Source organism: Chelmon rostratus, chromosome 14 (genome assembly GCF_017976325.1).
Source record: "Chelmon rostratus isolate fCheRos1 chromosome 14, fCheRos1.pri, whole genome shotgun sequence".
Lineage (NCBI taxonomy): Eukaryota > Metazoa > Chordata > Actinopteri > Chaetodontiformes > Chaetodontidae > Chelmon > Chelmon rostratus.
In genome coordinates this window covers 19,971,073-19,986,264 of record NC_055671.1, presented here as the reverse complement: position 1 = coordinate 19,986,264, position 15,192 = coordinate 19,971,073, and the positions used below count along the sequence as shown (strand labels likewise).

General features: G+C 43.2%; 2 protein-coding genes across 2 annotated transcripts; both read left to right on the top strand.

Moving 5' to 3' along the window:
- The first annotated feature begins 860 nt into the window (after nt 1–860).
- LOC121617610 (odorant receptor 131-2-like) lies at nt 861–1,829 on the top strand. Its single transcript, XM_041952805.1, has one exon. It carries the CDS (start codon nt 861–863, stop codon nt 1,827–1,829), a length of 969 nt encoding a protein of 322 aa, XP_041808739.1.
- A 6,800-nt stretch (nt 1,830–8,629) lies between these two features.
- LOC121617608 (odorant receptor 131-2-like) lies at nt 8,630–9,568 on the top strand. The gene has a single exon (XM_041952802.1). The coding sequence runs from the start codon at nt 8,630–8,632 to the stop codon at nt 9,566–9,568; it is 939 nt and encodes a 312-aa protein (XP_041808736.1).
- The last annotated feature ends 5,624 nt before the right edge of the window (nt 9,569–15,192 follow it).

The following is a 15,192-nucleotide window of genomic DNA, read 5'->3' as shown; positions in this document are numbered from 1 at the left end:
TTAACGGCAGCTAGCAGCCACACCCAAAGATAGTTACAGTGAAAAGCATCATTTAACAGTTGCTCTGGTGATATGCTACCCCCGATTACGATTAGATTATATACTTTGAAACTTAAAATCTGTTGAAATCTGACAAATTGAACTCTGTCTGGTCATAATGTCCGGTGAAAATAATTCCAAAGTTAGATGTGAAAATATTGCGGCTCCATGTGCTGTTTCCCACCCTGCTTCTCTGATGTCAGCACTCTCTCTTGTTCCACTCCTCATTCTGTGAATGAAGAGTTTAATTCAACCAAACTGGAATTAGTGATAATTGTTGGAGCAGTGAAAAGTTGGCTCAAGATGGTTTTGATGAGGTTTTTTGCTTGTTTGTTTGTTTTGTTTGAATGAAGTGAGTTTTATGATGATAAAATGTCCTTTGCTGTGAAATGAGTCTGGTGTCAAAACAGATCGTACTCTTTAACAGAGGTATCTCTGCAGGGACCTTTTGCATAATGTTGTCAGATACCTAGAATAGAATATCACGTGAAGTGGGTGTGAGGATTGAGTTCTTAAACGGCCTGTGAGGACCATGAAATCCTGCAGACCAGTTCTGCTGTCATGGAATCAAACACAGCATCTAGCCTGCGAACTGCTGGTACAGGGAAAGTGTATGTGGATCATTTTCTGTTTTGCATCTGAATTTTATGGACATCTGCAAAGACAGTGGAGTTTTCCTATTCTACGAGTGTGCTAATCAAGATTATTTGTGTTTCTCTGTTATAATTTGGTTGATGATTGCAGTTTGCTACATACCTGGATAAAAGCCTTCAGATGTACCAGCTTGATTTCAAGGGGGTTGCATAAATGCCTCTTTAATAATGTCAAATGCAACTTCATTTCAGACAAACATCACTGATGGACTGCAGCACCGGGGGATGGTGGAAATTTTATTGTTTTCTGCTCCAATTATATTATCATGTTGTGTGTTTCTCTTCATTAATGCCACCATGTTTATCACCTTGAGGAGTAAACTGGTGTTTCGTGAGACCTCCCGCTACGTTCTTCTGTATAACCTCCTTTTTGCAGACACTGTACAGATGGCACTGAGTCAGGTACTGTACATAGTATGTGCTTGTAGAGTAATGCTGACATATCCTGTTTGTGGTGTTCTCACCATGCTCGCCAGTCTCACAACTGTGATCTCCCCTCTCACACTGTTGGTGATGTGTCTGGAGAGATATGTGGCTGTGTGCTACCCACTGAGGCACGCTACCATCATCACCATCAGAAACACAGAGGTGGCAATTGTTGTGGTTTGGGCCTTCAGTTCACTAAATGTCCTCATTCAAGTTCTTTTGCTCTTAGATTTTCCATTTGAGGACCTGCAGAGCCTGCAGATGAAAGAATTTTGCTTTGCAGAAAATATGCTGCTTGGCACAATGTCTGATCTGTACGACCAAGTCTTCACTTGTTTCCTGTTCGTATCAGCTGGTGTGGCAAGCACTTCCTCATATATTGGTGTGTTTGTAGCAGCCAGGTCAGCCTCCACAGACACAGCTTCAGCACGTAAGGCTCGTCACACACTGCTGCTGCATCTGGCACAGCTGGGCCTCAGTCTGTCCTCAACTATATACAGTCCTCTTGTTATCGCTATCACAAAAATTGTTGACAAAATCACAATGATTCGCATCCAGACGATTCTTTATGTGGGTGTAATCCTTCTTCCCAGATGTCTGAGCACTCTCATCTATGGCATCAGAGACCAGACCATCAGACCCATCCTCATATGTCATCTATGCTGTCGATATAAACTGTCGATCGTCTCAGTCACTAAGGTCTCAGTCTAGGCTGCGCTGAATCATTCAAGCATTTCTGTCATTTCAGTGATGTATATCGATTTGAAGCAAAGCTCAGTTTCTAGAGATTTTAAATATAGAATATGAATTAAAGCATTTAGTTTTATAAAACCCTAAGGTTTTCTGGATACACTTCATGACAGTGATGATCTAAATCAAAAATGTCTATATTAATTCTTAAAATATAGTAGATAAATGTGCTGTGGTCTAGCAAGAGTACCTTATACTCTTTCTCAACTATTTATTATTCATTCATTGATTTTTCATTGTTTTCGGTTGTCATATACAAAAAGGGTTTTTAAGCAATGTAAACATTTTAATGTAGTTAAACACTTAACTTCACTACAAGAATTTATGTTGATTTCTTCTTTTTCTTCAGGTAAATAAGGTTATTTCATATTATCCATCAGCCTATTAGGATGTACAATTATTGACTCATTCTGTCCCTAATTGTTGTAGCCAAGGCAGCATGTTTAGACTCTGAATAGATAATGACTTGAAAATTGTTAATGTGTACATGTTTGACCAGAAAATTGATAAAAGCTTGTGACAAAAGGAAATGTAAGGTTGAAATGTCAACTCTGCTGAAGCACTCTCACACATGGTGTGCCTGTTCGGGGCTCATGTTGTCCCCATCTCTTTTACATTTCTCTGACTGTCTCACTGTTTATTTCTAAAAAGGGTTTGGTGTCTGTCAGTAACTGAGGAGGCCGAGCTGTAGATTATGATAGATTAAGCGTGGAGCAAGAGCATACTGGAAATTAGGCAAATGATTGATGATTTGGCAACTGAAAGTGAAAACATTCATAAGAGAGCAGATGAACTGAGGGTCGGGATTGTCCTTCAGAGTGGACTTTAAAGCATTAATGTGTAATGATGTGAAACTTGATGCTGTTGCATATAAAATGTAGATAATAAAATAAAAAATAAATTTAATGTAAATTAAATTATGTTTGTCACATGTGGTTTGCTTCCTGTTGCCAGTAGGTAGTGCTGTCACAATGACTCATAGTCCATCAATGACCATATCAAGTTTGAGGCTGTTGTTTCCACTTCCTGTTTGGTTTGCGTCATGGTCTGCCATGGTGACCCCATTCAACACATCAACAGATGATGCTGTATGTCAAGAGTTGATCACAAAATGTGTGAGATAAGATAAGAAAAGATAGACAAGATAAAAACTTTAATTTTTCCCAGCCGGGGAAATTTGGGCATTAATAGCAGGGGGAAGAAAAACAGCAACAGAGATAGAGAAATTAAAAAAAAGAAATACAAAATAAAAAAGTAGACTATATATATGTACATATTATACAAGCAAGACGAAATTATTGAAAAGAAAAAAATATGAGAAAAAAATATAGAAAAAATATGTATTGCCCCAATAGCTGTGGAAAAAAAACAATGGATGCTGCCTTCGGATTAAAAATAACAATTAATAGTGTTACTACTATTGCACAGAGGAAATAAACATACAAAAGCAGTAAACAATATGTAATATTGCACAAAATGTAAGGATATGAGCGTGTGTTGGGATAATGATGAGAAAACAACAGATTATTTGGCAAACAACATCAACACAATCTCATGTTAAGTGGTGCTGGAATTGAATAATCTGACACCTGATGGAATGAAGGACCTGCGGTAGTGTTCCATCTTACACACTGGATGCAGCAGTCTGTTACTAAAGGAGCTGCTAAGGGGGTGAGAGGGGTTGTCCATGATTGATGTCAGCTTGGCTAACATCCTCCTCCCACCTACATCCTCAGTGGTGTCCAGAGCGCAGTCCGGGACAGAGCCAGCTCTCCTGAGCAGTTTTTTGAGTCTCTTTCTGTCCCTCTCAGAGCTTCCACAGCCCCAGCAGACTACTGCGTAAAAGACTGCAGATGCAACCACAGAGTCATAAAAAGTACTCAGTGGTGTCCTGCATACTCCAAAGGACCTCAGTCTTCTCAAAGGATGGAGACGACTTTGGCCGTTCCTATACAGGCCATCGGTGTTCATGGACCAGTCAAGTTTATTGTTGAGGTTCAAACCCAGGTATTTGTACTCCTCCACGATCTCAATGTCAAAACCCTGGGTGCACACCGCTGTAGTCTGTGGTGCTTTCCTGTGGAAGTCAATCACCATCTCCTTGGTCTTGCCGGCATTGATGTGCAAGTGGTTTAGTCCACACCAGTCGACAAAGTTAGCAATAACTTCCCTGTATTCCAAATAGTTCCCCTGCGATACACATCCAACGATGGCTGTATCATCAGAGAACTTCTGGAGGTGGCAGCTGGTTGTGTTGTGTCTGAAGTCTGATGTGTAGAGGGTGAAGTGGAAAGGAGGGGGCACTGCACCCTGCGGAGCCCCAGTGCTGCAAACTGCCACATCCGACACACAGTCGCGAAGCCTCACAAACTGCGGCCTGTTGGTGAGGTAGTCGATGGTCCATGCAGCCAGGTTACAGTCTACTCCGGCTCCTTCCAGCTTCCCCCTCAGCAGTGATGGCTGGATCATGTTGAAAGCACTGGAGAAGTCACGATCCCCACTGTGTTACCAGTGCTCTCCAGATGGGAAAGAGAATGATGGAGCAGGTAGATGATAGCGTCTCCAACAGCAATGCCTGGTCAGTATGCAAACTGTAGGGGGTCCAGCTCGCTGCTCACCAAGTATAATCCTCTCCAGTGTCTTCATCAGGTGGGAAGTTAAGGCTACTGGCCTGAAGTGGTTGGGCTCCCTAGGATGCACAGTCTTTGGCACTGGAACCACACAGGAAGTTTTCCACAGGGCAGGAACTCTCTCCAGGCTGAGGCTCAAGTTGAAGATGTGCTGAAAAACTCCACAGAGCTGATCTGCACAATCCCTGAGCAGACTGAAGCTGATTTCATCAGGGCCAGTAGCCATCCTCCTCTTCGTCCTCCTGAGCTCCTTCCTCACCTGATCTGCTGTTATGCAGAGACGGAGTGGGGGACAGGGGGGTGGCTGGGTCAGAAGTCTGTGATGTAGATTGGAGGGGGGTGAAGTGGTGTGAGGACAGGCTGCTGGTGTCAGGACTACACTGGGGGAAAGGGTGGGGATGCTGAGAGGCAACACCGTCTGGTCTGGGCTCTGGTGGATGGGGGAGGGAACGGGCGTAGAATCAAACCTGTTAAAAAAAACAGGTTATTTTTGCCGGCCGACAAGTTTTTATTTCCTTTGCAAAGAAAAGGTCAATCAACATGTGAGCGGTCAGGATGAAGAAAGCAGCATGGGGAAAACTGGACATTTTATACTTGTGGAGAAACCCACCCCTGGGGTTTCTCCACAAGTAAAGGATTTGAGTGTTGATGAAGAGACAGAAGGGAAGTTGTGTGTCTCATGTAGTTGAGATGCAAGGGACCATAAAAGGGTTTAACATCTTGGTGAGACGGTGGGAGGTTGTGTGTCTCACAAAGAAATTGAAATTGCCTTTACAGTCCACAAAACACATGTGGACTGGTTGGGCAAACTCCCACGAACCCTCAAGCACCCTGTGGAGGGTGTAGAGCTGGTCCAGTGTTCCATGACCAGGACGAAAACCGCATTGTTCCTCCTGAACCCGAAGTTCAACTATCAGACAAATTCTCCTCTCCAGTACCCTGGAATAGACTTTACCAGGGAGGCTGAGAAGTGTGATCCCCCTGTAGTTGGAGCACACCCTCCGGTCCCCCTTTTTGAATAGAGGGACCACCACCCCGGTCTGCCAGTCCAGGGGCACTGTCCCCAACAACCACGTGATGTTGCAGAGACATGTCAACCAAGACAGCCCGACAACATCCAGAGACTTGAGGTACTCAGGGCGGATCTCATCCACCCCCTGTGCCTTGCCACCGAGGAGCTTCTGAACTACCTCGGTGACCTCAGCCTGAATGATTGATGAGCCAACCCCTGGGATCCCCAGCCCCTGCTTCCTCTACGGAAGACGTGGCAATGGGATTGAGGAGATCCTCAAAGTACTCTTTCCACCACTCGACAATATCCCCAGTCGAAGTCAACAGCTCCCCACCTCCACTGTAAACAGTGTTGGCAGGGTACTGCTTCCCCCTTCTGAGACGGTTTGCCAGAATATCCTTGTGGCCGACCGATAATCCTCCTCCATGGCCTCCTCGAACTTTTCCCATACCCGAGTTTTTGCTTCCACAACTGCCCCTGCCGCAGCACGCTTGGCCTGCCGGTACCCGTCAGCTGCCTCAGGAGTCCCACGAACCAACCACGCTCGATAGGACTCCTTCTTCAGCTTGACGGCATCCCTTACTTCTGGTGTCCACCACCGGGTTTCGGGATTGACAGGCACCAGAGACCTTACGGCCGCAGCTCCGAACAGCTGCATCAACAATGGAGGTGGAGAACATGGTCCATTCGGACTCAATGTCTCCAACCTCCCTCGGGATTTGGTCAAAGCTCTCCCGGAGGTGCGAGTTGAAAAGCCCTCTGACAGAGGGTTCCGCCAGACGTTCCCAACAGACCTTCACTACCCGTTTGGGCCTGCCAAGTCTGTCCAGCTTTCTCCTCCGCCAGCGGATCTAACTCACCACCAGGTGGTGATCAGTTGACAGCTCAGCCCCTCTCTTCACCCGAGTGTCCAAGACATACGGCCGAAGGTCAGATGACACAACCAAACTGTGACTAGCACAGAAGTCCAATAACAGAACACCGCTCGGGTTCAGACCGGGGAGGCCGTTCCTCCCAATCACGCCTCTCCAGGTTACACTGTCGCTGCCCACGTGAGCGTTGAAGTCCCCCAGGAGAACGACAGAGTCCCCAGTCGGAACACTTTCTAGCACCCTTCCCACAGACTCCAAGAAGGGTGGGCACTCTACACTGTTGTTCGGCCCGTAGGCCGACCTGTTTGGCTTCGGCCTGTAGGGCGAAACAACAGTAAGGCACCTGTCCCCAACCCGAAGTCGTAGGGCAGCAACCCTCTCATTCGCCGGGGAAAACTCCAACACATGGCGGCTAAGGCGGGGAGCTATAAGCAAGCCCACACCGGCCCGTCGCCTCTCACCGCGGGCAACTCCAGAGTAGAAGAGAGTCCAGCCTCTCTCAAGGAGTTGGGTTCCAGAACCCAGCCTGTGCATGGAGGTGAGCCTGACTATCTCTAGCCCCGGTAACGTCAATCCCGGCGACGTAATGGTCCTTGTTCTCTTTTCTTTCTTCAGGGCTGTGGAACCAGTCTTAGTCTGACCCATCACCTAGGACCTGTTTGCCTTGGGAGACCCTACCAAGGGCAATAAGCCCCAGACAACATAGCTCCTAGGATCATTTCAGTACTCAAACCCCTCCACCACAATAAGGTGGCGGTTCAAGGACGGGTGCATCTAACCCAATGACTGACCTTTACGGCAAGGCTAGGAGGCTCAAATCTGTCAAATCAGATTTGAGCCTAGGATTTGAGCTCCTAGCCTTGCTAAATGTCTGCAGGATATTAAAGGATAGAAGGCTAAATGTTGTCCTGTCCTGTATGCAAACAGGGCGTTTGCTACGTTTCACAAGCACTCTTTCCTTATCAAACAGAAAAATACAACTGTTCACATTCAAGTTTTTTACTCTTTTACTGACCTTTTTATGAGCTTGACTGCTTTGTTCAGCCATCGCAAAGCACTTCATTCAAACTCGACAATGTCAAAATAAAACTTAGCAAAACTGTCCTTTCTGTCCAGTGTCACAACAATCACCAATTCTGGTCTCTTTCAGTCTCTGAGGCTGTGTTTAGCCTCAGTCTGGCTGTGTTCACTGAGAGACTGCACAGCCCACTTCCGTTGCCTGCGGTGTAAACACCAACAATCTCCCAGTGTACCGAGCCCTTGGTTGGGGCAGACTCCAGCTAATACGGCCACCAGCTGCACAGCTAACTGGGCTAGCTAGTTAACAGCAGCTAGAAGCAACACCCAAAGATAGTTACAGTGAATAGAGTCATTTAACAGTTATAAATGATAAAGTGATAAGACACCCAAAGATAGTTACAGTGAATAGAGTCATTTAACAGTTATAAATGATAAAGTGATAAGATGCCCCATATTCATACTAGATTATATACTTTTCAACTTTAAATCTGTTGAAATCGTACATATTTAACTCTGTCTGGTAATAATGTCTGGTAAAAATAATTCCAAAGTTAGATGTGAAAATGTTATGGCTCCATAAGCTGTTTCCCACCCTGCTTCTCTGATGTCAGCACTTTCTTGTCCCACTCCTCATTCTGTGAATGAAGAGTTTAATTAAAACCAAACCGGAAGTAGTGATGATTGTTGGAGTAGTGAAAAGATTGGCCAAGATGGTTTTGATGAGGTTTTTGCTTGATTGTTTGTTTTGTTTGAATGAAGTGAGTTTAATGATGATAAAATGACCTTTGCTGTGAAATGAGTCTGGTGTCAAAACAGATCGTACTCTTTAACAGAGGTATCTCTGCAGGGACCTTTTGCATAATGTTGTCAGATACTTAGAATAGAATATCACGTGAAGTGGGTGTGAGGATTGAGTTCTTAAAAGGCCTGTGATGACCATGAAATCCTGCAGACCAGTTCTGCTGACATGGAATCAAACACAGCATCTAACCTGCGAACTGCTGGTACAGGGAAAGTGTATGTGGATCATTTTCTGTTTTGCATCTGAACTTTATGGACATCTGCAAAGACAGTGGAGTTTTCCTATTCTACGAGTGTGCTAATCAAGATTATTTGTGTTTCTCTGTTATAATTTGGTTGATGATTGCAGTTTGCTACATACCTGGATGAAAGCCTTCAGATGTGCCAGCTTGATTTCAAGGGGGTCGCATAAATGCCTCTTTAATAATGTCAAATGCAACTTCATTTCAGACAAACATCACTGATGGACTGCAGCACCGGGGGATGGTGGAAATTTTATTGTTTTCTGCTCCAATTATATTATTATGTTGTGTGTTTCTCTTCATTAATGCCACCATGTTTATCACCTTGAGGAGTAAACTGGTGTTTCGTGAGACCTCCCGCTACGTTCTTCTGTATAACCTCCTTTTTGCAGACACTGTACACATGGCACTGAGTCAGGTACTGTACATAGTATGTGCTTGTAGAGTAATGCTGACATATCCTGTTTGTGGCGTTCTCACCATGCTCACCAATCTCACAACTGTGATCTCACCTCTCACACTGTTGGTGATGTGTCTGGAGAGATATGTGGCTGTGTGCTACCCACTGAGGCACACTACCATCATCACCATCAGAAACACAGAGGTGGCCATTGTTGTGGTTTGGGCCTTCAGTTCACTAAATGTCCTCATTCGAGTTCTTTTGCTGTTAGATTTTCCATTTGAGGACCTGCAGAGCCTGCAGATGAAAGAGTTTTGCTCCGCAGAAAATATGCTGCTTGGCACAATGTCTGATCTGTACGACCAAGTCTTCACTTGTTTCCTGTTTGCATCAGCTTGTGTGGCAATCACTTCCTCATATATTGGTGTGATGGTAGCAGCCAGGTCAGCCTCCACAGACACAGCTTCAGCACGTAAGGCTCGTCACACACTGCTGCTGCATCTGGCACAGCTGGGCCTCAGTCTGTCCTCGACTATATACAATCCTCTGGTTATTGCTATCACAATAATCGTTGACAAAATAACAATCTTTCGCATCCAGACTATTCTTTATGTGGGTGTAATCCTTCTTCCCAGATGTCTGAGCCCTCTTATCTATGGCATCAGAGACCAGACCATCAGACCCATCCTCATATGTCATCTATGCTGTCGATATAAACTGTAAATTGCTCAGTCACAAAGGTCTCAGTCTAGGCTGCACTGAATCATTCAAGCATTTCTGTCATTTCAGAGATGAAATCTCAACTATTTATTCTTCATTCTTCATTGTAGTGCACAAAAACTACTTTTATATTTAATTCTTCTTTTTCTTCAGGTCAATAAGGTTATTTCATATTATGCATCAGCCTGTTAGGATGTACTTTGATAGACTCATTCTGTCCTGCAGCATGTTTAGACTCTTCAAAAAGATCATGGCTGGAAAATTGTCTATGTGTACATGTTTGACCAGAAAATTGATTAAAGCTTGTGACAAAAGAAAATGTAAGGTTGAAATGCCAATTCTGCTGAGGCACTCTCACACATGTTGTGCCTGTTCAGGGCTTAAGTTGTCCCCTCCTCTTTTACATTTCTCTCAGAGACAGAAAGGACAAACACATTCCCGTGACACAAAGAACACTCTGACATGCATTAATATTATTTCACTCACTGACTTCACTTTTGTTTTGCTACATCCCAATCATTTAAATTCTTTTGTTCACACTATTGTACACTCAGTACGCAATAATGACTAAGTGAATACTGAATTTATTGAAATTTTTGCAAATTCATCAAAAAAGATATATATAAACAGTATATCGATAGATCAATAGATAGATAGATAGATAGATAGATAGATAGATAGATGTGTATATACATATATATGTGAAACAAGGTTGTGTTTGTTTTCATTTTCAGCTCAAATGAAAAGCAATTAAACAGTATTTTTGTGTATGCAGAACCTTTTTTGTGTATTCTTATCTTCCCCAGATATCTGCTGTCAACTATAGTCTCACACACTACTTACTGACTGCCTACCCCTGTAATGATTTGCATTTCACAATGAAGTGCATGATTGTGTGTATGTGTATGTGTACACTGTATTATGCTTATATTTTAAGTACTCATGTTTTGTAATAATATTTCTGTTGTAATAATCATTGTGCTCAATTATGTTTCTTGTAAAGCACTGTGGCACAAACCTGGTTTGTTTTTAAAGCACCCTCGAAATAAATTTGATCTTGACCTCACAGACCCATCCTTAAGTACTGTTTATCATGATTCTCACCGAAATGAAAAAAAACAGAAAATAAGATAAGATACACTTTATTAATCCCCAGCTGGGGAAAATCGGGTGTTACAAGCAGCAGGTGATGGCAGTTGGAAAATAAATAGCAAAAGAAATAGAGAAATACAAAATACAAAATAAAAGCGGACTATATATATGTACAATTATACAAAGGGCTTATGTAAAAAATATCCCGTATATATACAAAATATATATTGCGGCAAAGAACTGTAATTGCCATAAAAATATACTGCCAAGAATTCTGTAGAATTTCACAGACTATATACAGATTGCACATGGAATGCATAAAGTGACTACAGCATTAATGCTATTGCACAGAAATAAATATGAATGTCACAGTAAAATGCTATTATGTATTGATACGTACAGTACTCAATGAGAGTAAAAAAGAGCAGTAGATGCTAGATGTATGATAGATCAAACATCACTGTAAATAACAGTCTGAGTATGGAAAACAGTGCTAAGAGAACACTCTAACAGCTGTTGGTGGAAAGGACCTGCGGTAGCGTTCCTTCTTACAGGGTGGATGCAGCAGTCTGTTACTGTAGGAGCTGCTGAGGGCCCCCACTGTGTCATTCAGAGGGTGGGAGGGGTTGTCAATGATGGATGTCAGCTTGGCTAACATCCTCCTTTCACCTACAACCTCAGTGGTGTCCAGAGGGCAGTCCAGGACAGAGCCAGCTCTCCTGACAAGTTTATCGAGTCTCTTTCTGTCCCTCTCAGAGTTTCCGCAGCCCCAGCAGACGACTGCGTAAAAGACTGCAGATGCAACCACAGAGTTATAGAAAGTCCTCAGTAATGTCCTACATACTCCAAAGGACCTCAGTCTTCACAGCACATGGAGACGACTTTGGCCCTTCCTATACAGGGCGTCAGTGTTTGTGGACCAGTCCAGTTTATTGTTTAGGTGTACACTCAGGTATTTGTACTCCACCACAATCTCAATGTCAAAACCCTGGATGCACACCGCTGTCGTCTGTGAGGCTTTTCTGCGGAAGTCAATCACCATCTCCTTGGTCTTGCTGGTGTTTATGTGCAGGTGGCTTAGTCCACACCAGTTGACAAAGTTAACGATAACTTCCCTGTAATACACATCCAATGATGGCTGTATCATCGGAGAACTTCTGGAGGTGGCAGCTGGTTCAGTTGTGTCTGAAATCTGATGTGTAGAGGGTGAAGCTGTGTAGAGGAAAAGAGAGAGCATAGTACCCTGCGGAGCCCCGGTGCTGCAAACTGCCACGTCCGACACACAGTTGCGAAGCCTCACATACTGTGGTCTCTTGGTGAGGTGGTCAATGGTCCATGCAGCCAGGTGACAGTCTGTTCCGGCACTTTCCAGCTTCCCCCTCAGCAGTGATGGCTGGATAGTGTTGAAAGCACTGGAGAAGTCAAAAAACAAGACCATCACTGTGCTCCCAGTGCTCTCCGGGTGGGAAAGAGAGCAATGGAGCAGGTAGATGATGGCATCCACCACACCAATGCCTGGACATTATGCGAACTGTAGGGATCCAGCTCGCTGCTGACCTGGTGACGGAGGTGATTCAGTATAATCCTCTCCAGAGTCTTCATCCCCTGGGAAGTTAAGGCTACAGGCCTGAAGTGGTTGGGCTCCCTGGGATGCACAGTCTTTGGCACCGGAACCACGTAGGAAGTTTTCCACTGGGCAGGAACTCTCTTCAGACTGAGGCTCATATTGAAGATGTGTTGAACAACTCCACAGAGCTGATCTGCACAATCCCTGATCAGTCTGGAGCTGATGCCATTAGGATCAGTAGCCTTCCTCGCCTTCATCCTCCCGAGCTCCTTCCTCACCTGATCTGCTGTTATGTAGAGGCCGGGTGGGGGACAGGGGGGTGTTGGGTGAGGAGGGGAGCTGGGTCCATAGTCTGTAGTGATGTGGATTGGAGGGGGGTGAAGTGGTGTGAGTGCGGAGCTGCAGGTGTCAGGGATTCACTGGGGGGGGGCGCTCCTCCAGCTTCCTCCTGTAGATCTCCTTGCCTTTCCTGATCTCTCTTTTCAGCTCCCTCTGCACTCTCTCCAACTCACCTCTATCCCCAGACTTAAAAACCCTTTTCTTTTCATTCAGTGGGGTTTTCAGCTCAGGGGACACCCAGGTTTGTTATTTGGAAAACACTGTACCATTCTGGTTGGCATAGTGTTGTCCACGCAAAAGTTAATGTAGTCCGAACATGCATGTTGTCAAACTGTCAATGTCCTCCTCGTGAGGACTGCACAACACTTCCCAGTCAGTGGTGTCAAAACAGTCCCTCAGTGCCATACTGGACTCATCTGACCATGTCTTCACATACCTGATGGATGGCTGTTGTTTACTCACCAAAGGTAGGTTGCAGATTAACCAGGTTGTAATCAGATCTGCCCAGTGGGGGAAGGGGTGAAGAGCTGTAAGTGTCCTTTGTGTTTGCATGCAGTGTTTTATTGTCTCTGGTGTGGCATTTCACATACTGGGTGAAGGTGGGGACAGTTGAAGACAGGGAAGCATGATTGAAATCTCCAGAGAGGTCTGGGGGTGGTGACAGTATGGATGGTTTATACCGTCTTCTCTTGTCCTGGCACTTCGCTCCAGCTCTGCATCCCCTTCTTCGTCTCCGTCACACAAAAGAAAACACTAAAACAAAGGATAGCAGTGCCATAACAAGCTGCCACGCGTGTGGCGCCATCTTGTAGTTATATAATTGAAATTCAATTATGTAATCCATGAAAGACAGAAAGATATGATCAACAGTTCTAATTGATTATTTTTAAAGTCATTTTCAAGCAAAATTGCCAAAAACTCTTAATTGTGAACTGGTTTCTTTCATCTCCTATCATAACGACTTGATTGAGTTTTAGACTGCTGGTCAGACAAAACATCATTTGAATCTGTCAGCTTGGGCTCTGAGAAATTGTGATGAGCATTTTCTGACGTTATTTAGACAGAATGTCGGTTGTATGTTGGTGTAGTAGGTGGTATAGAAACTCTGAGGGGACAGTACTTTAATTTCTTATTTTACTGTAGCATACTACACAATTATCAGTGCATTTACTGCAGCAGATGAACTTTTTGAATTGCTTTTGGCCTAGTCTTGAAGGGCTGCAATATGTTTTGCAAACCACCAGATGTCACTGTACTTGCTGAATTTAAAGTCATGAAGCTGCAAATGTTTTTTGGCGACTGCAGGAAAACCCCATGAGGCTTCATCCACTCATACTTGCAGTGGTGGATGAAGGAAACACCACACTTAAAATGTAAGGTTACCAGAAAATGACTTTGGTACATATTTCAGTCATCCATTAGAGTATAACTTCAGTAAAAGTTTTAAGTTTTTCAGTATCGGATATATACTGTACCTAGGTATCAAATGTAATTTTCTGAAAGTAAAAGTACAAGTAAATGGTGTTAAAAAAAAATCAAGCGGATAGAATTTTCAGAAACGTTTTAAGACTAGCTTTGTAGTGAGTCCATGTGCAAAAAAGTCCAAAGTAAGTTGGAATTAATTATTGTCTTATTGTCATATTGAAGTAGTAACAAAGCAAATTGCGCAAAGAGTCCAATAATTCATGAAATGATACAGCAATTAATTTACAGATTTACACTACACACAAAACAACACATGAGCATACAGTACACACTGCAGCAATAATAATAATAATCATAATCATTATTTGTATTATGGATTTATCAACTAACGTTTCTTTAATCAGTTAAGTGTAGATAGGAAAAAATGAGGCCACAGTCCAAGTTCCAAAGATTAAAATTTTTTGTCATAGAAAACACATAAAGGCTGGAATCCATTTGAGAAACTGAAAACAGAGAATGTTTTTCTGAATGAATAAAAATTATCATAATAGCTGCTCATCAATTAAAGAATCCAAATAATTCTAATTAAATTGTGACACTATATAGCCTAGTACACAACAATGAAACAAAGAAAGTAAAAAGCATAAATATGACACGAGATATAATTTAAAAATGTATTACAATAGTAACAATGAGAATCATATTAGATTAAATAGTGGAAGAGAGGAGAGAGTTCAGTGTACTGGTTCTGCTGTTTTTTTCCTTAGGCTGTGTTTCCATTGATTTGAGGTGTCTGTAACCCTTCTGCAGAAATGGAGCACCATTCTTACATAATACATTTGATCTTCTCCTGATTTTGGAACATTTTGTGGATCCTAAAAAGCACTAATCACTTTCATTACCTGTACAATGTTAACAGCTATGCCTAATAAAACAAATAATATTAAAAAAAGCCTATGATCAATCCAAACAGCTCAAACTGTTTTATTATTTCATTGTTTATGCAGTGCTTTATTTGTATATATTGTACGTAGCCTAGCAGTGTTTTCAAAATTATTTTGTTTCCCCTAACTTTTAAGCTGTGATGCATGTTTTAAAAGATGGGAAAATATCTCCACACTACAGTAATATGGCCACTACGGGGCGCAATAGTCTAACTTTTCCACATTTGCGTAAACCAGACAATGACCGTGCTTTTATTTTG

Bases quoted from the DNA above. Each gene is read 5' to 3' on its own strand.
- LOC121617610 (XM_041952805.1), top strand. From the start codon at position 861: ATGTCAAATGCAACTTCATTTCAGACAAACATCACTGATGGACTGCAG.
- LOC121617608 (XM_041952802.1), top strand. From the start codon at position 8,630: ATGTCAAATGCAACTTCATTTCAGACAAACATCACTGATGGACTGCAG.